Here is a 24,231-nt window from a genome sequence, read left to right on the forward strand (position 1 = left end):
AATACGCATCATCTGACATGGAGTCAGTCATGCTACCATTGCACCACAAGTTCAACATTTGAAAAACTTTACATGATTTAAACTACAAGTATGATTATACTAATCCAAGGAAATGTTGTCAACAATAGGAGTTGATCGGATCAACAACAATAGTTGATCCCATAAAAATTGGGTCAACAACATGAGTTGATCCCATAAACGGGATCAGTAACCATAGTTGATCCCATAAAAACCGAAATCCACAGATATACATGAACAAATGACAATGCTTGATCTTTTTCTATTAAGAACAACACAAACTCATAATTTTCTGGTGGACTGGACAGCACACGTGCTTCTAATGGTTTCCTATGACCTGCAGGAAGAATATGTATCATATAAACGAGCAAAACATAAACAAAACAAACACCAAACTCACTACATTCATAGACATTAATCATACCCAACAACACGAACATGTTTCATATAAATAAACCAAAACAGAACATCCTAAAATCAAATAAAAACCCACTATTACAGAAAAATCAATTATCAATTAAACAAACTAGAGTTACTATCAATGGTTTCCTATTACCTGCGGGAAGAATATGTATCATACAAACGAGCAAAACATAATTAAAAAAACACCAAACTCACTACCTTCATAGTCATTAATCATACCCAACAACATGAACATGTTTCGTACAAATAAACCAAAACAGAACATCATAAAATCAAATAAAAACCCAATATTGCATAACAATCAATTATCAATTAAACAAACTAGAGTTACTATTAATTATCTCCCGCAAACTCTAACATCACCACCTACACAACACCAGCACCAACACCATCACCAACACCAAAATGTTGTTGTCACCACCACCCTCCATTGCAACAAACATCCACCACCACCACTACCACAACATGCATTAACATCCACCGCCAATAATATTTTACCCTTAAATGGAAATACATAGAATAATTTGCATGTTTCAAAGATGAATCTCAATTACAAATCGAAAAAAACAAGGATATCAACCCAAAAAAACAAAACTAAAATTGAATTTAATGTGAAGTTTAGTGAGAGCTGATAAAATTAGGCTATTATATATAATCGCAGTAATATATGGAACTTATCATATAATTTGATTGTGATGATTGTATATTCAAATCCATTTATTGATGACGGTTTTGATCGTTTCTACCCAATTGGTACAGATAAGTGTTTATGAACAAACATTGTTATCTTCATTCCCAATTGATAGATCTATTAATAATAACGACAGAAGCGATAGAGTGGTGTTGCTGGTTGTTGTGGAGGCGATCGAGATGGCAGTGGTGATGAGAACGATGAAGATGGTGGTGAGAGCGACGGAGGCAATGGAGATTTATCTTCTTGGTTATTAAATAGGAATAAAGAAGAAGAAGACATGGAAGGTTAAATACGTAATTACTGATATTTAGTTTTTAATGAAAATTTCAATTATGCCACTAGGGATATTTGTAACGTCTGTCAGGGATATTTGTGAAGGCCCAGTAAAAGGAGGAGAAAAAGCGGGGGTCTAACAACCACACCCAATATTTTGATTAGCAATCTGTATGGACTAACTCCAATATACTTTTAAAAGAATCAACTATACAGTCAGACTCAATCTTAATAAAAAGTATATCAAAGAGTTATTATCTCGATCTCTTGATTTAATCCTTACTCAAGAAAATAGAAATTTGCGAGCCTAATTAAATACAAGAGAAATAACTTGAATGGTACCAAAGACCAATATTCAAGGATCAATCAATTTCAATCAACAACCAAAGGTTGGATTTTCCAATTGATCGATACAACGCACAATTGATATTTCAATCATACAACAAAATATAATGGGGAAAATAAATAACACAGACACCAGAAATTTTGTTAACGAGGAAACAGCAAATGCAGAAAAACCCGGAAACCTTAGTCCAGATTGAACACACACTGTATTAAGCCGCTACAGACACTAGCCTACTACAAACTAACTTCAGTCTGGAATGTAGTTGAACCCCAATCAATCTTACACTGATCCAAGGTACAGTTGCACTCCTTACGTCTCTGATCCCAGCAGGATACTAAGCACTTGATCCCCTTAGCTGATCTCACCCACAACTAAGAGTTGCTACGACACAAAGTCGAATACTTTAATAAACAAATCTGTCTCACACAGAAAAGTCTAAAGGAATAGATAAATCTGTCTCCCATAGAAGTACCTACAAGTTTTTCTTCCGTCTTTTGATAAATCAAAGTGAACAAGAACCAATTCATAATCCGGTCTTATATTCCCTAAGAACACCCTAAAATATCAATCACCTCACAATAATCTTATTCGACTAGCGAAACAAGATATTGCGGAATCACAAACGATGAGACGAAGATGTTTGTGACATCTTTTCTATCTTGCATATCGGAGAAATTAATCTCAAGCCAATCTTACGATTGCACTCAGTACGATAGAAACGGCAAGATCAGATCACGCAACTATAAAGAAAATAGTTGGGTCTGGCTTCACAATCCCGATGAAGTCTTTAAGTCATTAACCTACATGGTCTGTATAGAAACCTAAGGTTAAAGGAGAATCGACTCTAGTTTACACAACTAGTATCACACATGAGGTGTGGGGATTAGTTTAGTTGCTAGAGTTCTACTTTATATAGATTTCAAATCAGGGTTTGCAATCAATGTTAGCTTAGTAACAAAGCATTGAATATTCACCGTTAGATGAAAACCTGATTAGATTCAAGCTAATACCTTTCATCCGTTAGATCGAATCTTATCTTGTCACACACAAATGAAATGTAACTTTATTTAGGTTTGAGTAACCGTATCTAAACGTATACATCTAGTTGGTTCAACAATACTTAACCAAATGGTTAGTCATATGAGAACTTTCATATTAACCTTATTCATCTTCACCATAACTAGTCCAAATGACTCAAATGAACTAGTTACAGAGTTGTTCAATTGGTTAGATCTTATAGAAGTATGCAAGACACAATTGAAGAAAAATCGATTTGATTCATGAACATTATTATCCATGATTTGAAAAGATTACACCTTATTATATAAATGTTTGTGTTTATGAACCTCCGATTTTAGAGAGATAATCATCCAAAGTACGCATATGAGTACGCATGCTTTACTAATCGGTTTGAGTTTGTTTTGGTTTCCAAACTCAGCAGAAATTCACGGACATGAACTTCTTCGCCAGTATGCGTACGGGTACGCGTACTCATACTTTACCAGTCTCCATCAACCATTAGTACATGCACATGTGCGCATACATTCGGTTCCCGGTTTTGGACTTATACACTAATGTGCGAACATAGTATGCTTATATCCAAGAATGATTTACACATTCTAAACTCTCATTTCAATCATTGAAACATTCTTAGAGGATGTTATATAGTTTTTATTAACAAAATATTTATCATCAAATCAATTTTTAAGTAATTGAAATAATCAACATGACATTGTCACGGTTAAAGATAAACTTGGCCAAAGAGAAGGCTTACCAACACATATTTAGAGAAATAGATACGCGAGATAAACTCGGCTCGAGATAGCAAATGTGTATGATCAAAGTCTATATAACAATACGACTTTTGTCTCAAGATAGGAGATAGAGTAGATAGACTTTTGAGTGATAGATAAGTTCAAGTCTCAACATACCTTTTTGTCCATGAAGTTCCACCAGTTCCTTGAGTAGTTTTTCGTATTTAAATGATGAACACCGTGGAGTCTAGAGCTCAACTACACTTTCTATCCTAGTCCGAGACATAACTATAAGTAGACTACAAATCAAGACTTATAGTTTTGATCACTAACACTGACAAACATGCTTGAGATAGCAACGCATGCGAGTTCGACTGAGCAGTGCTCTAACAGGAGGTATATTTGTGCAATTTCCACTATTTTTTCTTGGGTGTCGCGAGAACACTCCAGGATACTTAGGAGATGTTGGGACATGATCGGAAAACCATCCCAAACAAGATGTTGGGTATGTAGTTTACTGTCGAAGGATGAGTTCCCGTACAATCCACACCAAACCCAAATGTTGTCATATCAGTGTGGAGGTGTGTACGAGTATCCTAACAGTGAGATATATACACAAGTACATTTACAAGGGACGTGATCGGACAACCATTCAACAAAAACAAACAGTGCCTGGATGCACAATGTAGGGGGAAAATACCGCACAAGACTAATTAATCCACAACCTCTCTCTAACCAGAATTACTCTAAGCACAAAGAGAAAATAATTATTAAGAGACAAGACGAAGAGTAATCGCGCGACAGAAGAAAATGAACACGAAAAGAAGCTACACGATGAAGACAAGGTGATGGCTCTCTCAACATAAGAAGCACGAAGAAGAAAGTAGCAGCGGGATAGACAGGGACAGCTCTCAAAAGCCTGATAAGCCTGGCGAGTAAGACAAACTAACACAGAATCCATCCTCAGAGATCTTGCACGTGAATATGGTTGTCTTCTACCTGTATATTTGATTATATAAGGATTCAAATGATAGAGAGAGAAAGGCAGGTTGGGATAGAATTCAGTTGAGTGAGATAAATTATCAAGAGAGAAAATAAGCTCTAGAACCTAGTTTTCATCCTGTATTTCTCCATTGTTGTATACAAACTCTCCTTGAATCTCTTGTAAGAAGATCATACTCTCAATACAAAGTGTTTGTGAAGATCATACTAGTGTCAAAGTGGTGAATAATATCATTAATGTTAGGGTTGATTGACATGACTTAAGCTTTATGTTATTATCATTACACCAGGTGTAGTTGTGTGATTTTCGACAACTACACACAATGTTGAATCGATTACATGAACAGGTCCCTGAGTTGAAAAAACTACCGGGACTTTGATCAGTTATACATGCAATCGACGTATAACTATAAAAAACGAAAAAAAGGCAGCAGAATCATCCAAGCAAGTAAATATAGTGCTATATAGACGAAAATAAACAAATAACCCAAGTAGCATCAAGTAAACCATAGTTCTATTTAAACAAGTTAATAAACAATCCAAATAGCATTTGAAATTAAATTACAGCTATGCCTTCTTCTGCCAAGCACTACTCTATGATCTTGAGCCAGTCAAGCTCTTGTTGTGTACACTTGGACCAATTTGGTTGAATCCATGTGCAGTTTGAAAGCCATCCCTCCGTCTCGTAAAATATGTTAAGAGAATTCTCCGCAGAAGAAGACGAGTGATAACTACCTGTTTCAAGTGAATATAATAAAATCCCTTCTCCATTCAAATATACTCTAGGGAAACACATCATGTATTCCATCCTACTATTTGGAGCGATCGACGACAAACATGAAGTCTCGCTGATGAACAACATATACTTTCCCAAAGTTTCTACTTTAACCCATTCCATTACAGAGAAATCCAATCTAAATATCCTGACTGCCGCACCTAGATGTCCCAGCTTGACTAATAAAAGATCTCCTCCACACTCCACCAACAAATTTGGATGCATATCATTCTTGAATATTTTCTTGGGTTTTTCGAGTACACTCCAGCCGCCATTTTTCATAGTGTCATAAACCCCTAAAGTTCCGTCACAATATACACAATAGAAACCATTTTTGTACAATATTGGAGCAGTACCATGTAATGGCATGAGCTTCTTCACATTAGTGTAAGGAAAGTCGATTGGAAGCCAAATATCACCACTCCTCATAATAATCAAGATACCAAGCTCCATAGGTGCAAATTGATCAACGGCGAAAACCATACAGCCAGGAGTAATCGGTGAAAACTCGAAACAAATGATGGAAATGTTATAACCGTCTGGCAAGTCTGGAAGTCTGATGATTTCTCTTGTGAATGGATTGCAAAAGAATACCTTTCTCTTTTTCGACATTAGTAGCCAACCATCCTTTTGATAATGGGTAGTAGCACCTTGTACTGATTCACAGAAACTCACACGGTATGCCTCGTTATCATGCACTGGATCTACGAAATTGTAGGTGTTATCTTTAGGGAACATCAGCCATGGAGATATGTATGGATATCCAGTTGAGTTGGATACCCGTTTTTGTGTAGAAGGAGGCATCACTCGTCTATTTGCTTTACATACTGCGATAATGTACGTAATCCAATGGATGAAGATAATTCGATATCACTGCCACAGCATCTTCAATAAGATTATCCCAAGGACTAATTTCTTCTTCGCTGTGGTTCCCATTTATATTACTACTAGTTGGACTTGTTTCGTTTCCTTTGACTTCCCTTAATATGAAATCTATTTGTTCTACTTCTTCTTCAACGATATTTTTTCCACCATCCTCTAGGATCATCATGATCCATTCCGATGGGAACCATGGAGTTTGGAGCTTTGGATTAGGCAAAATAACCTTATTGCCACCGTTTTCTTGAAACCTATACAAATGATGATCATCAGCAAGCGTGTAATACAAACCACCACTCGTGAGGCCCAACTTGTCCGCTGAACAACAAACTCCAGTCTTCATGCCAGCGAATATAATATGATCATCTAAATCATTAATATCCTCCCACTTCATGATAGATAAATCCAACCTCCATAAATCTATTGACATGACTAGCTTACATCTGGTATTGTAGGTTACCCAGATCTGGAAAAGTTCATCATCGGAGTCCACATAATAGAAATCAGTATTATCTTCCCCTAGTGGTGAAAACTTTGTGCTGCCCATTGCCAGCTCAAATGGCCTTACAGATAGGATCTTAACATTGTCATCGAGCAGATGTTCTCTTTCAAACTCCAAGAGACGATCCTCACTATCAAAGGTAACATACAACTTATGTTTTAAACAGTGGAGAGAAATTAATTCCCCCGTAAAGTACCCGCTATATCTCTTAGAGAAATTCTCTTCATTCTCCATTGTTTATCCTCTCCAGGGTGGCAAAATAAGAACAAGACATCATGCTTTTTATTGAATCGAGTACTAAAAAGAAATATAACCACAGAGTCGTCATCGTGATATTGTCTACCAGCAGGTGGTGATGTCAAAACACAATCAATCAAAACATATTTCTTAGGTCTGCTAATCCACTCTACAAGACTTGGTAATTGAATGTTGTCTAAAGTTACAGGATTCCACAAAAAACAATCCCCGTGTTTCCAATCATCCATATTATATATGTTCTCGTACCTTTTGTCTTGGCACAAAATAATTAACCAATTGTTATGAGAAGTTTTTTGCCAAAAAGATTTGCCACGCAACTCTGGTATGGATTTTCTACAAGCCATGATACTGCTGCCTTTGACACCGGTGGTGGAGTACGACGTTGGCTTCTCCCACGTGCTGCTGCTGCCGGCGACCTTGTATCCATTGCAAGAAAACCTCTAAACAGAGACAAGAGATTGAAAATTCGAAGAATAATGAGATTGTAGTTTATATAGAGGAAGTCTGAGTTTTAAGTTTTCCTTCCTTTCTGGTCTCTACATTGTATTATATTCGTTGTCTTGTGATACACGAGCCTTATTTGGAGCAGCTGGGAGTTACATATGAATACGTAACAATTGCTCTAAGTTTGAATTATCTTTTTTTCTTTTAATATAACCTTTCTCCTTATAAAAAACAAATCCGGCATCGTTAGAGGGTCCATAAAGGAGACTAGTTGGTCCATCTTGGCCGAGATGGCTGTTCTATGGTTACCCCTAGTCTAGCAAGAACCAGACATTTGGTGTTTGTAATATTTAGGATTTGGCCGTAATAGTCTAGAGTAAATATTCAAGATGTGACTTGATGCAAACTGGTTGATCGCCTCACCTAGATTCTTGTAAACCAAAACCGTAATGACAGATTAATGGTGGGTTCAATCTTGCGGCCTTTCCCTAATTAATAGTAGGTAGGAACCACTTGACAAATCATCCTACCGGTCCAAGAGAGGGTCTCACGTACCGTAAGGGATGGGAGTCATGGGACACGCTGGGAAACTCATGACCAGTGTAGCTGGCAAGAAAAAACACTTAAAAAGAGATATTGACCATACATCTAGTATCCGCGCCACGTGTACGTTCCAGATGAATTTCTCCCTATATAAAAAGAATGACCTAGTTTCACCCACAGAGCATCAAAGTCAAATTACAGTTTCATTTCAGATCTACACTACTTCAAGAGAGGCAGACAGAAAAGAGGAGGAATTAGGGTTTTCGTTTGTGAACATCAACAAACACAAATGGAGGAGTTTTTTAAATTGATTAGTGGTGGTGGTGATTTTGTATGGGAACTTGATGGAGCCGAAAAACAACTATTTAGGTATCAAACAACATAATGATTTCTCCTCTCAAGACAATAGCATAATACAGCCAGCCAAGCTTTTTCTTGGAAGTAGAAAGCATGGTATCAAGGTATGATATGGCATAGGGTTTCTCTTTGAACTTAGTCGTATGCAAAGGGAGATGATCTATTGCCATCTTTTCTTTTCTGAAAAAAATGGAGTTTTCAGCAGACACTTCTTATATTATGTAATTGAATCAGATAAAGAAATTATGATCTGGGTGTATTAATTTATTGCAGCCACGAATTGAATTAGCCGTAGATCTATTGTAATGTTTGTATGTCTTATTTATAATTGTGCATCCAATTCTGTAATTTTTTTTTTTTGTATAAAATTAATGGATGTTTTGAGTAAGATCCTCAATTGCAACATAGATTCATTCATGGATTGTTATGTTTTTTTTTTTTTTTTGACACGCATGGATTGTTATGTTATTCAGAACTTGGCTAACGTATTGTAAGTCACATCTCTACCGCCGGCAGGTAATATACCGTCTGCAATGAGACTCTGAGATACATTAACTGTGAGTTTTAGCCTGCTAGTTCCGTACAGAATTATTGTGGCCAAGTAGCCAACTAACAAAATTTTTGAAGATCATAGATTGTATAAGTCATCTCGTACATTTCATCATTATTTTTTTCCCAAAAATGTAAGCTCTCTTTCCGGTTATCTCACTCAAAAGGAAGCACTCTTTGTATGGAATTTACTATGAACATTACGCAATTGTGTAGCTTAAGTATCCAAATACCTAAGCTTTTAAGCTTATGGGCTAGATTAAACTGCTAGATTAGCAGTCAAGTGTTGTAATTTGAAAAAAAAAGGGTGACCTAAAAATTAATAGTGGTTCTCTTTTCTACCATGTACTCACAGTTAAGCTAACAGTGAGATTGAAGAACAGTGAGATTGAAGCGTTGAATATTTCAGCACTCAAAAAGTGACTTTACGCTGAACGTTTCGGCGCCGGGAACATATTCTTGGGCATCTTTATGGATACGCGTCAGCAGTGAGCGGAAAACGCGCAAGCCAATTTCACCAAAAGAAAATTCTCATCCGTCACTTCATACTAGACCCTCTCACTAGAACTTCTGTCTCTCTCTAATATGCATCATCTTTTTATTATCTTATATATAAATATAAATATGAATACGAATCGAGTGTTCTTTGAATCTTCTCAAAAAGAAACATGCTTTTAACTGTCCTCTCGCTAGACTAACTAGGCTTATCCCGTCTCTTTCTGTCTATCTATAGCAAGTGATGTTTGTGTACTGGAAAATAATAAGCAAATAATATAACACACTTTCGATTTTTAAATATAAAAAAGTGGAAAAAGATTTTATGGTGAATGATTCAGCGTTGTTCCATTCAACGCCCAGCACTGTTTTATTCAACGACTAGCTGCTATATTAGCCCTATTATAGGACTTAGGAGGTTATCCTAACTGACGTGGACTACTAATTTAGCAGTACTTAGCCTTATCACTATTAATTTGTAATTGGAGACAAAGTCTTCCAAAGAAATGAAAATTGTGTATTGACACATTGTCAGCGTCTATGATCTCATCTTCTATCCTTTTGTATCCATGACCGAGTACAAATGTAAAATTTATATACCGTAGGAGATTAGGATTGGGATAGCCATTCAAATGCAGATTGAGATAAGGTAAAACATAAAAATGAATGGAAATTGAGATAAGTCGAAGCATAAAACCTTTGTAAAATAGGAGATTGTTTTTTCGGAAAACGGGTCATTTGTCCAAATATTAAAAACACGGTTCTAATGGACGAGTAAAAATTTGTATGAGTTAAATGGACACAATAAAAATAGCAAGAATGAAACTGGATTCATCCTGCCTTAAACTTAAAAAAGAGCGAGGATGAAACTGGATACATCCTGTGTAAATCAATAATAAGAAAAAATATTTGAACAGTATCAAATCTTGATATGTCTTTTTCAGACAGGAGTTGTCGTTATGGGGTTAATTGACCAATTTGTTGTTGTTTTTTCGATGTCTGCAAGCAAAAATGACGGAGGCTAACTTGTAAAAAGTTAACTTTTTCTGAAAAACGTTTTAATTTTTAACTTTTGAGATTGATTTTTGCTTCTAGAAAAGCTTCCTATTAGTCCTTTTTAAAACGTGATTTGCAAAGGCATACGATCCTTTTTTTTTTCTGATGGAAAAAGCTAATGTCTCGAATTTTCATTAATTTTTTAAAATTTGCTTACAATCGTATCGATTACATCATCAAACGAATTAAGATACGAAGTACGAGATTTACATGATTCGAAACTTAAAGAAACGAAGAATGTAAAAACTACTGAATATCCATAATTCGAAAAGGAATTTGATGTCTTGATGGTATGAAACAATTGTAGAACACGTTCACCGTAGAACTTAAATACTTCTATATAAAAGTAATATGCCCGAATTGCTCCGATCGATTTCGAATTATGTTGATCTTGTCTTGTTTGATCAATATGTTGTCGAAAATTTGATTGTCCTTGTAATGTGCTCGATAATGAAGCACCACCAAAAAAGGATAATATAAACCACTCGAAAATTGCATAAGAAACGATAATGGCAATGATATACCATATCCATCAGGAAATAAAAATACAAGAGAAAACTGGCCATCAATTGCAAATAATGCAAAAAAATTTAATTTAAATATATTTACATAATCCAATGTAGTTAATATCGGATATCGGTTTATCTCGGCCAGGACCGATACACTGGTACGACTTTATATCGGGGATATTATCGTTCAAATATCAGTATAATATCGGTTCCAAATTTAGAGACTATAATTTTATAGCTTCCATCAAGTTTATTAAAAACACAAGAGTAACTTCAATGACTTTAAAGTTTACTACCTAAAATAATAAATAAACAAGATCAAACTAGAAATAGGAGAGCAACTTCAACAACTTTAAAGTTTACTGCCTAAAATGGTAATGAAACAAGTACAAAGTTCAAACTACAAACAAAAGAGTAACTTCAACAACTTTAAAATTTACTACCTAAAATGGTAATTAAACAAGAATATTACAATCTTATTCAAAATCATACGAGCCACTATAGATATCATCATCTTCAGTAACTCCATTAGCTCCATCAAGTAGTCCATAATCAGTTTCTAACATCAATTGATCAGTATCATATCCATCATACTCAGAGTCGGTTGGGTAAGTAGACTTACTTCGAGAGCTACATGCACCTATACTACCAACTGGTCTACTTTCTTCACCAAGAATATCTTGCAACTCATCCAAAGTTCCATCAAGAATATCTTGAAATATCCCCGATATATCGGCCGATACGGCCGATATTGACTACATGGACATAACCTATGTTACTCTACCCGGATCTTAAATCAATTAAAATCCGAGAAGAAAATCAGTAGATTTGGAGGCAACAATGGAGAAGATAAATGCAACTGATGGAAATAATTGTTTATGGATAAAGATAACTGGCGAAGGCATACGATCATTAGCTTATGTCTCCATGACTTATAGTGCACAGACCCCACACACATATAAAGCTGCGGGCATTTGGAGCCCCAGATTAAAGAATTTATAATACACATTTGGCCGATTTTTGGCTCCATTTTGCCAAATATAATATGGTCAGGTAGAGATGTAAATTGGGATGTGCCAACACGAGCACAGCCTAGTCTAGCACGCTAAAATCTGAGTCCAATCCAGCCTAGCACGGCCCAGCAAGTTAGTTTCGTGGGCTGATATGGGTTAGCCTAATCGTCACAGTAACACAGTACGCGGCACGGATAAGCACGTGGCCTAGTCTGTCACAACACGTTTAGAAAGCACGTCATAACATGCATAAATACACCATTATAACAAGGCAAAATACATCACATTTTTTGTATATTTCACAAAAGAGTCACTATTCTAGCTAGTTTTTGACATTTTATGCTGGCATATTTGTAACAACACATATAATACCTTAATATTTGGAAAATATATTTCAATATCGTTGTTATAATGTGGTCACCTATATTTGACTAGAAAATTAATTTACATGACAATAATCCAATTTTATATTTGATGGGATATTTCTTTTTATTGATTAAACTTGTTAATTTTACTTGAAATAATTTCAAATGATATGTTATCTATTTAAATTCTCATGATAATGTCCGACTTAATGTATACATTAAGTGATTTCAAATTGTTTATAGCACGTGTGCCAGCACGGCACAGCACGACACAACACGTTTATTTGTGTATTGTGCCCGTGGACTATGTTGTGCCTAGCTTTTGACTAGTAAACCACAGCACGGAACAACACGTTTAAATCGTCGCCACAGCACATCACGAAACATGGCATGTGAAGCACGCGACTTCGTATGCGGGGCTGTGCCTGGACGGCACGTTTTACACCTTTATGGTCAGGGAACATTAGTTATAGGTTAGCAATGGAGATATCCATGCGGAAAACTGATTTGTTCTCCTCTTAGCAAAAACCTATTGCCATATAGTACCACCCCATTCCCGTAACAATTTCACCTACTCACTTGTCGTGCTGATTTTTTCTTAGTACAAATCCAGAATGTAACGCCCATGTGCCACCCCAAACTTCTTCTTCTTGTTTTGCTTATCCTCCTAGGAAATACCGACCTTCTGAATCGATTGAGCTCAGAGAGTGATTAGGGTTTTATGTTATGAGTATTGATTATTATGAGATTTATTAGAGTTGTATTTCATCTGAATTGGATGAAAGTACCCAAACCCAAAAAATCATTAAGCGATTATAACATTATCAACAACAATAAGAATGCATCTGGTGGAGATTTCATGAAGAACTGGTGTTTCTGTTGTTGTTATTGGTGCTGCAGTGGGAGAATCCAATACCAGAAAAACAAGAAATAAATCACAACCCCAGTTCATATGTGGAATAATCGTTCGTTCATATGTGGTTTGATGTTATTCACTCTTGGTCTTATATCTCTTTTCACTGGCCATGTTGCATCTCATCTGGACTATTATTCTAACCGCTTCATCAAGGTATATTGTAATTGTCATTTTCTCGCAGAGATCAAAATTTTGAGAGAATATTCATATTTTGATGCAATGCATGATTTACAGATCTGGAAGTGAATGTTGCAGGATAAAATCCGGTATAGTGCACCGGTTGATATATGGAAATCACAATCTTCGAAGTATTATTATGGATGTAGTAATAGAGGGAGGGTTGAATTTTGCTCGTGATGTAGTAATATGTGTTTCATGTGTTAAGAATACACTGGTTATACGATTTATTTATTTACTTTGCATATGAATATATGAAATTAATATCTTTTTAATGGACATTATTTCCAAACATGGGAAAGAAATATACAACTCCATATTGTCTAGCCATACTTTAATTGGATATAGCATTGCAATAGAAAAATACTCAGTATTATTTTTTATGTTCATTGCAAACGTGATCTACAAATTAACCATGCAGCATTTTCTTTTTACCAAGATTTTTTGCTCCACAATAGATGCATTTCCCTTATTATTGATGTTGTTACTAACGATGGAATGAAGCTTATTAAAAAGGTGTAAAAGTCGACTTTATTAGTCGAATTAGTTATGGAATAAAATATATTATTTCATCTTCCATTTAAATGCAAACATATTTTGAAATTCGCAGTTAATGGTTCAGAACCCAAGATATTGTTAAAAGCGTGTAAAGGTTATAAAAATGTAATCACTTAATTTTTTTTATGGTCTTTTTCTTATCTTGTTAACTTACATGTTATATATTTTCAAATATCATCCTTTTTCATGATATACCATTATACACTGAAGGAGGAGGAAAATTACAACCAACAGCTACTCTCTCTTACTCCGAGTTTAAATAATGTGTTCGCCTTAAACAAATTTTTCGATAGATTGGAGTTGAGGAGTCATAATATATATAAGCGTTGTCGAGATGAAGTGATGGAAGATCTAATCTTGAAGATTGGAATTTGTTTGTCATTAGGAGCTACGCGACCCTTTCAGTCCAAGAAAGACAACTTTAAGCATGTTGTTCGTATGTTTCCAACTAAATATGATGTTGCAATCATAATTGTGAATGCCTCACACAACTTTGGTTTCCTATTACACGTATCCCATCAAAGAATAACTTTTCAACAGCTAAAGAAGCAAATTATGATGAGGCGAAAGGGTTACAAGATGTTTTATTGTTGTCGAAGCAATCAAGGGTCATATTTCGTAATAATTAGTCCACTCATTTTGGATTGGTGAATTGTTCAATATGAACTGTTAAGGACATCATTTATGAAAAAGAAGAGAAATCACCGACAGGTATGCCTATTGGTGTTATTTTCGAATTCGAAAAGTATATCGGTCCAAAGGTGTACGAAGAATCAAATTTGATTCATATCATTCCAGTCACAACAAGATGGAGATAGTCATCTGTTGTGGCATTTGAGCATACTCAGTTACCAATTATCTTTTGTTGGGCAATAAAAGTTTATACGAGCCAAAGGTTAGCTCTTGACCAGGACATGGTGAATATAGGAATCACATTGACACTCGATATGACATCTGTGGAACTGTTACGGAATAGATGACCTAGATACCTTTGATTTCAAAAGAATAAAGAGAAGAGGTTATGTTTACGGGATTGAAAATAGGCACGTAAAAGAAGATACGCTGCAACAATAAGCATGTGCGATGCAAGAATATTTAAGGTCATTTATCTATTGCTCTCGTTCAACTTTTTTTTGTTATGCTCACTTCATATACTCTCAACTTTCTATATATATTTGTTATTCTACTAATGAGATCTCATAGCAGGTGAATGTCACTTGAACATCATAGGTCCAAGTAGTATTTTTATTTTACTGGATGTTTCAATTTCATTTTCATGACTAATAAAAATTAGTTTCTTCTTGTTCTTCATGAACTAAACAAACTGCTAAGAATGTTTTTTCTTCGAACATTTTTACAGGAAAAGAAAAATAAATTGGTTGCATCTGTCTTCGGGGATCACAATTTTTTTTTACAATACCCATAACGGTGTTTCGTCTTTCTAGTACTTCTTCTTCTATTTATATGCAAGCGTATCTTGAGATTCACAGCTAATAGTTCGGAACCCAAGATATTGTTAAAAGCGTTTAGAGATTATAAAAAAGGTAATTTCTTAATATGTTATGTCTTCTTCTTCTGATTACCTTGTTAATTTAGAATCACAGATTTTCAAATCTGTTCTTTTTCATAATAGTTTTAAAAAGCTTAGTATATTATACCCTATCTCAAATTGTTATAGGCGATTATATAATATGTAATTCTCAAGTTGGTACTCAGTCTACTACTTCAGTTTTGGATCCTAATACTCATTCAATGACTACTAGAGCTAAAGAAAGTATATTTATACCTAAAGTTATTCAATTATTCATTCTTTGCCTGCTACTATCCAAGCTCAGAAGCTCCAAGTACCCACTTGTGTTAGTCAGGCTCAAAAATCTCCTCCATGGAGGCATTTTCTTGTTGAAGAGTATAATGCTTTACAGAATGCTGGAACTTGGATAAAAGTGCCACCACATCCTTCTCAAATGTGGTTGGATGTAAATGGGTATTAACATTAAAGAAAAATACAGATGGTACTATTTCTAAATACAAGTCTAGACTAGTAGACAAAGGCTTTCATCAATAAGAAGGGATTGATTATACAGAAACTTTCAGCCCAATTTCCAAACCTATAACAATTAGAATCATTCTTGCACTTGCAGTCAACTTCAACTGGTCAACCACTCAGCTTGATCTAAGTAATGTTTTTTTTCATGGTGACTGAGCTGAGGAAGTTTACATGCAACAACCTTCTGGTTTTATTGGTGTTGATCATCCTAACTATGTTTGCAAACTTCATAAGTCCATTTATGGACTTAAGCAGGCTCCTAAAGCATGGTATGATAAATTGGTGAATATCTTACTTTCTTTGACCTTCAAACTATCTTCACCTGATTCTTCATTGTTTGTGCAAAATACTGGTTCAAGAATTACAGTTCTTCTTATCTGTGTGGATGACATTCTTCTAACTGGAAACTCTTCATCTTAGTGCAAAGAACTCATATCTCATCTTCAACAACATTTCTCACTTAAAGACTTGGGGGAGTTGCGCTGCTTTCTTGGTCAATAAGCTAAGAGAAATGAAAATGGGCTTTTCTTATCTCAAACAAAATATGCTCTTGATCTTCTAGACAAGTTTGATAAGGGATGTGCTAATCCTTGCAGTTCACCAGTTTCTATCAGTTGTAAAATTGTAGCTAATTCAGGTACTCCTTTGTCAGATCCTACTTTTTCCAGATCACTTGTTGGTGCTCTGCAATTCTTAACTTCGACAAGGCCAGAGATAAGTTATGCAGTTAATCAAGGAAACATGCATTCTCCAACTGATAATCTCATTTATTCTAAGAGAATTTTACGTTATATCAAGGATATCATTGATTTTGGCATTTTATACAGTAAAGAACTCACTGTTGTGCATGGATTTAGTGATGATGATTGGGCAGGTGATCTGGATACAAGAAAAAGTACATAGGGGGTATTGCATCTTTTTTGGTTCAAATCCAGTTTCTTGGTCAAGCAAACGGCAGTCCATTGTTGCCACCTATTCTACTGAAGCTGAATTTCGTAGTCTTCCAGAAATCATTTGGATATGAAAACTTTTCAGGAAGCTTCACATTTTTCTACCTACTGCTCCTTCTCTTCTTTGTGATAATATCATCGCTTTCTCATACTCTTCCATCCATGTTTTTCACTCTCGTATGAAGCATCTTGCCATTGATTATAATTTTGTTCGAGAGCTAATTCATGCCAAGGAATTGAACATCTCCTGTATCTCCACCATTGATCAAGCAACTGATATTTTTAACAAAGGGATTTGCTAATCCCAGGTTTAAACTGTTACAAGGCAAATTGCGTGTGCTGCCACACTCTTCCCTACTCAATTTAATTTGATGGGGCTAAAAACAGTATAAGGACCGATCCACTTCTTTACCAATCATTGTATGGATGACATCCACCACTTACTCCTATTACACGTGTAGAATTCTCATTGGCCGAGCTGTAGAAGTACGGATTCATTCTCCACCAACCACTTGTGATGCACTCTTATTAATACCGTGTGTTTTGTTTTCTTTCAGTATCTGTACAACCAATGTGAAACTTTATCACTCTGTAATTTCATTTCTTCCATTAATGAATATTCCTTCATTTCTTGACTCTACTAGTGAGTTAATTGTGTTGTTTAATACTCGTACAATTGATAGCACGACTCAAAAAGCAAAAAAAAAGGAAAAATCTACATCAAAATGTTGACTTCCACCTTGGGAAAATTCCCTTAAGCCAAGAGTCCAACTCAGACAATCCATAGTAGGGGTGAGCATTTACCTTGGAATCCACGGATTTTATCCGACCCAACCATATTTTTAGGGATGGATACCTGGATCGTTCACTAGTAAGCTAGATGCCATAAGATTTTTGAAATCCAACGGGTTATGAATTCGGCTTGAATATAACTAAAAGAATCCGTTGGACATCCAGACCCAATAGATTGACAAAGAATCAAACTTAAGATATGATAATTTGTTTTCGATCCCGAATGCTCACCCAAAATTGTAGTCGCTGCATCCAATGGTAGACGCCTTTTCCACTACTTTATTCTCTCGTAGGCTTGATTTCGCTGTATCATGTAGTTTTAGTAGATATTTGTTGTTATTCCGAAAAAGTTACACGACGCGAGGCCCTTTTTAGTTAGGTTTCAAAGTTACCCATAATCAAACTGCATTGTCTTTTCAGAGCAACAAAGAAAAGAAAAAAGAAAAAAAACTACCACATCTCAAGTTTTATTTCTCTATTATAATAAGTCTTTTCAGAGTAACAAAGAAAGAAAAAGAGAAAAGAACTATCGCATCTCAAATTTTATTTTTCTATTAAAATTATTATTATTATTATTAGATAAAGAAGCTAAGCTCCAACAACGTACTACTATATTAATTGAACAGGTTGTCGTGCTAGCCTACCAGCGAGTCTCATGAGTAATCTAGTCACGATCTAAGAACAGATGAAAAGTAGACTCCACTGCAGTCTTACAGAATTTGTTATCCACTGTTTTTAACTTATGTTTAGTAGGTAATGCATCTTGCAGGCATTTTCAAATAAACTGTTTGATTCTCTGCGATTTTCTCAGAAACAAACAAAATATCTTTGCTTCTCATTTTTTCGATTAATTTCTATTTTTGATATCCAAACAACATTTTATTCTTTAAAATATAATTCATGGAGGGCTCGATATATGATATATTAACTTTGGTATCCAAGATTTAGGTGCAGCCTTGCCTTGGTGCAACGATGCACCGCCCGCGCACACGGATAATGCTAAGAGCAATTGGAGCCTCATTTTTGGCTCCATTTTGTCAAATATTCTCTAGAGTCCAGTCAGTGTAGGATACCCGCGATATCCATATTTGACTCCGGCCAACAGTGGAAGACTTATTTGGCCCCCTCTTAACAAAAACCGGTCTCCTTATAGCACCAACCCATAACAATTTCACCTAATTTGTTGCTTACTCGCTGATTTTTTCCAAGTCCAAACCCAGATTGTAGCACCATGTGTCACTCCAAACTGCTTCTTCTTGTTTTGCTTTTCCTCTTAGGAGATGCCGACCTTCTGAATCAATTGAGTTCAGAGATTGATTAGGGTTTTATGTTATGACTTGATTACTATGAGATCTATTAGAGTTGCATTTCATCTCAATTGGATGAAAGTTTCCAAACCCAAAAAATCATTAAGCGATCATAATATCATCACGAACCACAAAAATGCATCTGGAGGAGATTTCAAGAAGAACTGGTGTTGCTGGTGCTGTTGCTGTTGCTGCAGTGGGAGAATCCAACACCATAAAAACAAGAAATCAATCACAACACCGGCTCAAATGTGGAATAATCGTTCGTTCATATGTGGTTTGATGTTATTCACTCTTGGTCTTATATCTCTTTTCACTGGCCATGTTGCATCTCATCTGGACTACTATTCTAACCGCTTCATCAAGGTATATTGTAATAGTCATTTTCTTGCAGAGATCAAAATTTTGAGAGCATAGTTCGTATTTTGATGCAATGCATGATTTACAGATCTGGAAATGAATGTTGCAGGATAAAATCCGGTATAGTGCACCGGTTGATATATGGAAATCGCAATCTTCGAAGTATTATTACGGATGTAGTAATAGAGGGTTGAATTTTGCTCGTGCTGTAACTGAGGGTGAGTCTAATGGTTACTTGCTTATTGCAACTAGTGGAGGTCTGAACCAACAAAGGACGGGGATAACTGACGCGGTTGTCGTTGCCCGGATTCTTAATGCGACATTGGTTGTGCCTCAGCTGGATCATCATTCGTTCTGGAAAGATGACAGTGATTTTGAGGAAGTGTTTGATGTCGACTGGTTTATATCTAATTTGTCGAAGGATGTCACCACTGTGAAGAGGATACCTGACAAAGTTATGAGATCAATGGATAAACCTCCGTACACGATGCGTGTTCCCAGGAAATCTGCTCCTGAATATTACCTGGATCAAGTTCTGCCAATATTGCTGAGGAGACGTGCGCTGCAGTTGACGAAGTTTGATTACAGGCTTTCTGGCAGTATTGATGAAGAGCTGCAGAAGTTGCGTTGCCGGGTGAATTATAATGCATTGAGGTTCACAAAACCTATTGAAGAACTTGGTATGAAAGTGGTGAAAAAAATGAAAAATATGGCTCATCGTTTTATTGCAGTGCATTTGAGGTTTGAACCTGACATGCTAGCTTTTTCTGGTTGTTATTACGGAGGAGGTGACAAGGAGAGAAATGAGCTGGGAGCAATCAGGAAGCGTTGGGCGACACTACCTGAGTTGAGCCCTGAGGGAGAGCGGAAGCGGGGAAGATGTCCTCTCACTCCTCATGAAGTGGGTTTTATGTTGAGAGCACTTGGTTTCAAAAATGATTCGTATCTTTATGTTGCGTCAGGAGAAATATATGGTGGAGACGAGACTCTGCAACCTCTTCGAGAGCTGTTCCCAAATTTTTATACAAAGGAGATGCTTGTAGGTGAAGATTTGAAACCATTTTTGCCTTACTCATCTCGCCTAGCTGCCATCGACTATATTGTCTGTGACAAGAGTGATGTATTTGCCACAAATAATAATGGGAATATGGCCAAGATACTTGCAGGTAGAAGAAGGTACATGGGGCACAAGAGAACTATCAGGCCGAATGCAAAGAAACTTAGCTCCATATTCATGGCCAGAGACGAGATGGATTGGGATACATTTGCCAGGAAAGTAAGATCAAGCCAGATAGGGTTTCTTGGGGAGCCTGAGGAGATGAGACCAGGAAGGGGTGAGTTTCATGAATTCCCATCATCGTGTGTCTGCGAAAAAGATAACAGCAAAAATGATCCTGTTCAATCCAATTATCTCAATACCTCACAAGAATGGAGAGAATGGAGGCGGCGGGGATAAGAAAATCCAAGAAAAAGAGTGCAATTGATAGATGTAATGGCAAAGGGATTGGAGAAAAAAAACTAAGAAATCTTCCCAGGGGCATTTGCCCCATATGAAAATCAGAAGAAAAAGTTGTAAAACAATGCTTCAATTGGTATTATTGTTGGTTTGTCACCAATAATCCTTACAAGAACATGATCCTTCTTTGAAACAATGGAATCTGTTATTATCTCTAACAATAATTTCCCTGCTAGTAATCTTCGAAACAAGTTTAATAAAAGTATGACAATCACCACAAACGCGGAGATTCTTGGTTATCCGAATGCTGTCTTCTGGTCTCGTAATTATAAGACCAAATGCAATTGCCAGTTTCTCACTGTGACAACCAGGGGAATGTTCTTTCTCTTCCTCTTCAATATCAAACAATACAAACTCAGTTGTAGGAGTGTAACCAATTGCTTTCATCTCCTTACCCAATTCCTCGAGTTTTTCATAAATCTTTCTGGAAAATGGATGGGTTTTATCCCCAACAAGAAATTCATGAACGACTCCATCAACTTCAATCCAACTACATCCCCGTACTTTTTTAATTCCTTCTTGGCTCATGGTTGCTCTTATGTTTGCAGCATCACTCCATCTACCACTGGAAGAGTAAATGTTCGATAAGAGGATGTAATTCCCTGCATTCCAAGGTTCTAGCTGAATTAGCTTCTTTAATACATGTTCAGCCGTTTGTGTATCCTTGTGTATCCTGCACCCACCCAATAGCGCCCCCAGCACAACCGCATTGGGCTCCATTGGCATTTCTTCAATCAACCGATTAGCCTTCTCTAGCAAACCAGCTCGTCCCAGAAGATCAACCATGCATCCATAATGCTCAATCCTGGGATTCAAAGAATAGACACGAGACATGCCATCAAAATACTTCAACCCTTCATCAACAAGACCTGCATGGGTACAACCACAAAGAAGTCCCAAGAAAGTGTTGTCATCAGGTAGAATTCCCAGCTTTTCCATCTGAGCAAAAAGCCCAAATGCGGCTTTCACATGTCCGGTCATGGCGAGTCCAGATATCACAGCATTCCACACAACAGAATCTCTGTTCTTCATTTCTTTGAACTGCTCCCACGCTCGATCCATGCTTCCACATTTTGCATACATGTCTATCAATGCTGTACCCAAGAACGGATTCAGCAAATATTCTTCTTTCCCAATAAAACCACTTGCCCACTCACCTAGTTCCAGAGCTCCTAATCTTGCACAAGCAGAAAGAACTGCAACCATGGTGAAACTATCAGGTTTCATTTTCTCCTTCTGCATTTGTAAAAATAGGTCAATAGCTTCTTTAGGGAGCCCATTCGATGAATAACCACCAATCATTGCACTCCAAGCAACAACATCCTTTGCCCGCAACCTATCAAAAACACTGCGTGCCATCTCCATGCTTCCGCACTTGACACACATATCCAGTAATGAAGTAGCAACAAACACATTATTCTCCATACCCATCTTTCTTACATATTTTTCTATCCAATTAACGTTTCTCGCATCCCCTAAATTAGAAGCAGCAGAAATCAAACGAACCATTGTATAACTATCCGGTATATAACCCATATGCCACATTTTCGTAAACATACATAAAGCCTCGTTATATCCCTTAGACTCAACGTACCCCGCAATGATAACAGTCCACGCAACAACATTCGGTTCAGGCATTTCATTAAACAGCTTCTGAGCTTCTTTCATACATCGACATTTCGCATACAATCGAATCAAACTAGTCATGACAAACCCATCCATTTCATACCCACATTTCAAGACATCACCATGTATCTCCATACCAAACCCATGATCTCCAAGCAATGAGCAAGCCTTAAGTGCAAACGGGAAAGTAAAGTTGTCAGGCAACATACCTTCATTTCGCATAAACGCATAGTACTCAGTCGCTTCACGAAAGCATTCATTGGAAACGAACCCCCTTACCATTGTATTCCATAAGAAGATATTTGGTTCATGAATTTGATCAAACACTTTGCGAGCATGAGAAATTCTTGCAGATTCTAGATATGGACGTAAAATCTTGTTTACGAGGTAATTATCTTGGTCGAGATCGAAACGAAGAAGACGAGCTTGGACTTGCTTCAGTTGTTTGAAGCTTTTGAATCTGTATGACAGAATATTTTCGATCTCTAAGAAGGCCGTCGATGAAACCTGGTTGTTGAAAATGGTCATTCCGTATTTTGGTGAAAGTGAGATTGGAGCGGCTCAGTGCCTTGGTTGAAGCAAAGTGCTATAGAGGTCAGCACCACGGCACGGTGAGTTTAAGCCGCGGGCCGTGGCGGAAACGTAACTTTGTTAGGATTTAAACATTTGTGTTCTCAGTCAGAAGACCAATTCCCCGGCGTATTGGTGGTGGTCTGTGCAGCCATCCATACAAAAGGGTTGGGATCAGGCCTTGATGCCAACGTGAACGTCTTTTAAAGAATTTTTTCATTTTTATTTTATTTTTAATTTTTCTAATTCTTTATGTTTTTTTCACTTCTTCTTTTATGTCTGTTTTGAAGGAATCTTTTTAGTTTTATTTTATTTTTAATTTTTCCTGAAATTAAAAAGATAAACGTAATTCATAAATGGATACTAACATCCGATGTCTAAAATTTTTATTTATTTTTTTACTATGATATTTTCACTTCTTCATTTTTGTCTATGTTGTATCGCGTTTATTAAAACGAATGAATTATTTTATTTATCTTTTTGTATTTTTCTTGATTGAAGATCGATCTAAATGGATACTAAAATCTGACGTCTTAAATACACTGTAATATTTTTATTTTTTCATTTCTAAGTATTTTTTATCATTTTTCTAGAGATGGAGATGTAGAGGTGCACTTATCATGCCATTTCATACTCTGGTGCGCGCGCACACACACAAAAAATCTAAAAGAAAAAAAGAAAAAGAACAAAAAAAAAAGCCTACATCAAAATGTTGTCGACCTACTTGGAGTTGGGCCTATCTCTTGGATAAGGGCCTGACTTTGATTATTGGTTCAAGTTCCTCTTGGGTTCATTGTTGGGGGCATGACAATGTTCCAGTGCCGGCTCTAGAGGTATTGCTTAAAATATTTGCTCAGATGAAGGCAAAATCATAAATCTAGTGAAATCATTCATATATGCACTCAGTCCGATAAATTTGATGTCAGAACATTGCAACACTTGGTTGAAATACGAGTATCTATGCTGTGCATCTGATGTGATGGATATAACTGGTCATCCCGGGCATGTAGGCTTCAAGCTGAGGCAGAGCTTGTTCTGTTACGTTTCTCGACTGTAGAACAAATCAAACGCTTAAAACCATTGAAACTCAAATCAATACAGAGATCTACAAGCTTAGAAACTGTACAGGCTAAGCAATCAATCATCTTACCATGATT

At 36.4% G+C, this 24,231-nt stretch overlaps 3 protein-coding genes across 4 annotated transcripts; 1 reads left to right on the forward strand and 2 right to left on the reverse strand.

The window, feature by feature from the left end:
• Positions 1–5,099: 5,099 nt before the first annotated feature.
• Positions 5,100–6,089, reverse strand: LOC113360174 (F-box/kelch-repeat protein At1g57790-like). The gene has a single exon (XM_026603712.1). It carries the CDS (start codon positions 6,087–6,089, stop codon positions 5,100–5,102), a length of 990 nt encoding a protein of 329 aa, XP_026459497.1.
• Positions 6,090–18,960: 12,871 nt separating this feature from the next.
• Positions 18,961–21,036, forward strand: LOC113357763 (O-fucosyltransferase 29-like). 2 transcript variants are annotated; one of them, XM_026601217.1, is made up of 2 exons: positions 18,961–19,368; positions 19,451–21,036. In XM_026601217.1, the coding sequence occupies exon 2, from the start codon at positions 19,463–19,465 to the stop codon at positions 20,816–20,818; it is 1,356 nt and encodes a 451-aa protein (XP_026457002.1). In that variant the 5' UTR covers positions 18,961–19,368; positions 19,451–19,462; the 3' UTR covers positions 20,819–21,036. The 2 variants fall into 2 exon arrangements, with proteins under 2 accessions (XP_026457002.1, XP_026457001.1); XM_026601216.1 differs by having other exon boundaries at positions 19,472–21,036.
• On the reverse strand, positions 20,936–23,186 carry LOC113357762 (putative pentatricopeptide repeat-containing protein At3g08820). The gene has a single exon (XM_026601215.1). It carries the CDS (start codon positions 23,030–23,032, stop codon positions 20,972–20,974), a length of 2,061 nt encoding a protein of 686 aa, XP_026457000.1. The 5' UTR covers positions 23,033–23,186; the 3' UTR covers positions 20,936–20,971.
• Between the last annotated feature and the right edge of the window lie 1,045 nt (positions 23,187–24,231).

This window comes from Papaver somniferum, chromosome 3 (genome assembly GCF_003573695.1).
Source record: "Papaver somniferum cultivar HN1 chromosome 3, ASM357369v1, whole genome shotgun sequence".
NCBI lineage: Eukaryota > Viridiplantae > Streptophyta > Magnoliopsida > Ranunculales > Papaveraceae > Papaver > Papaver somniferum.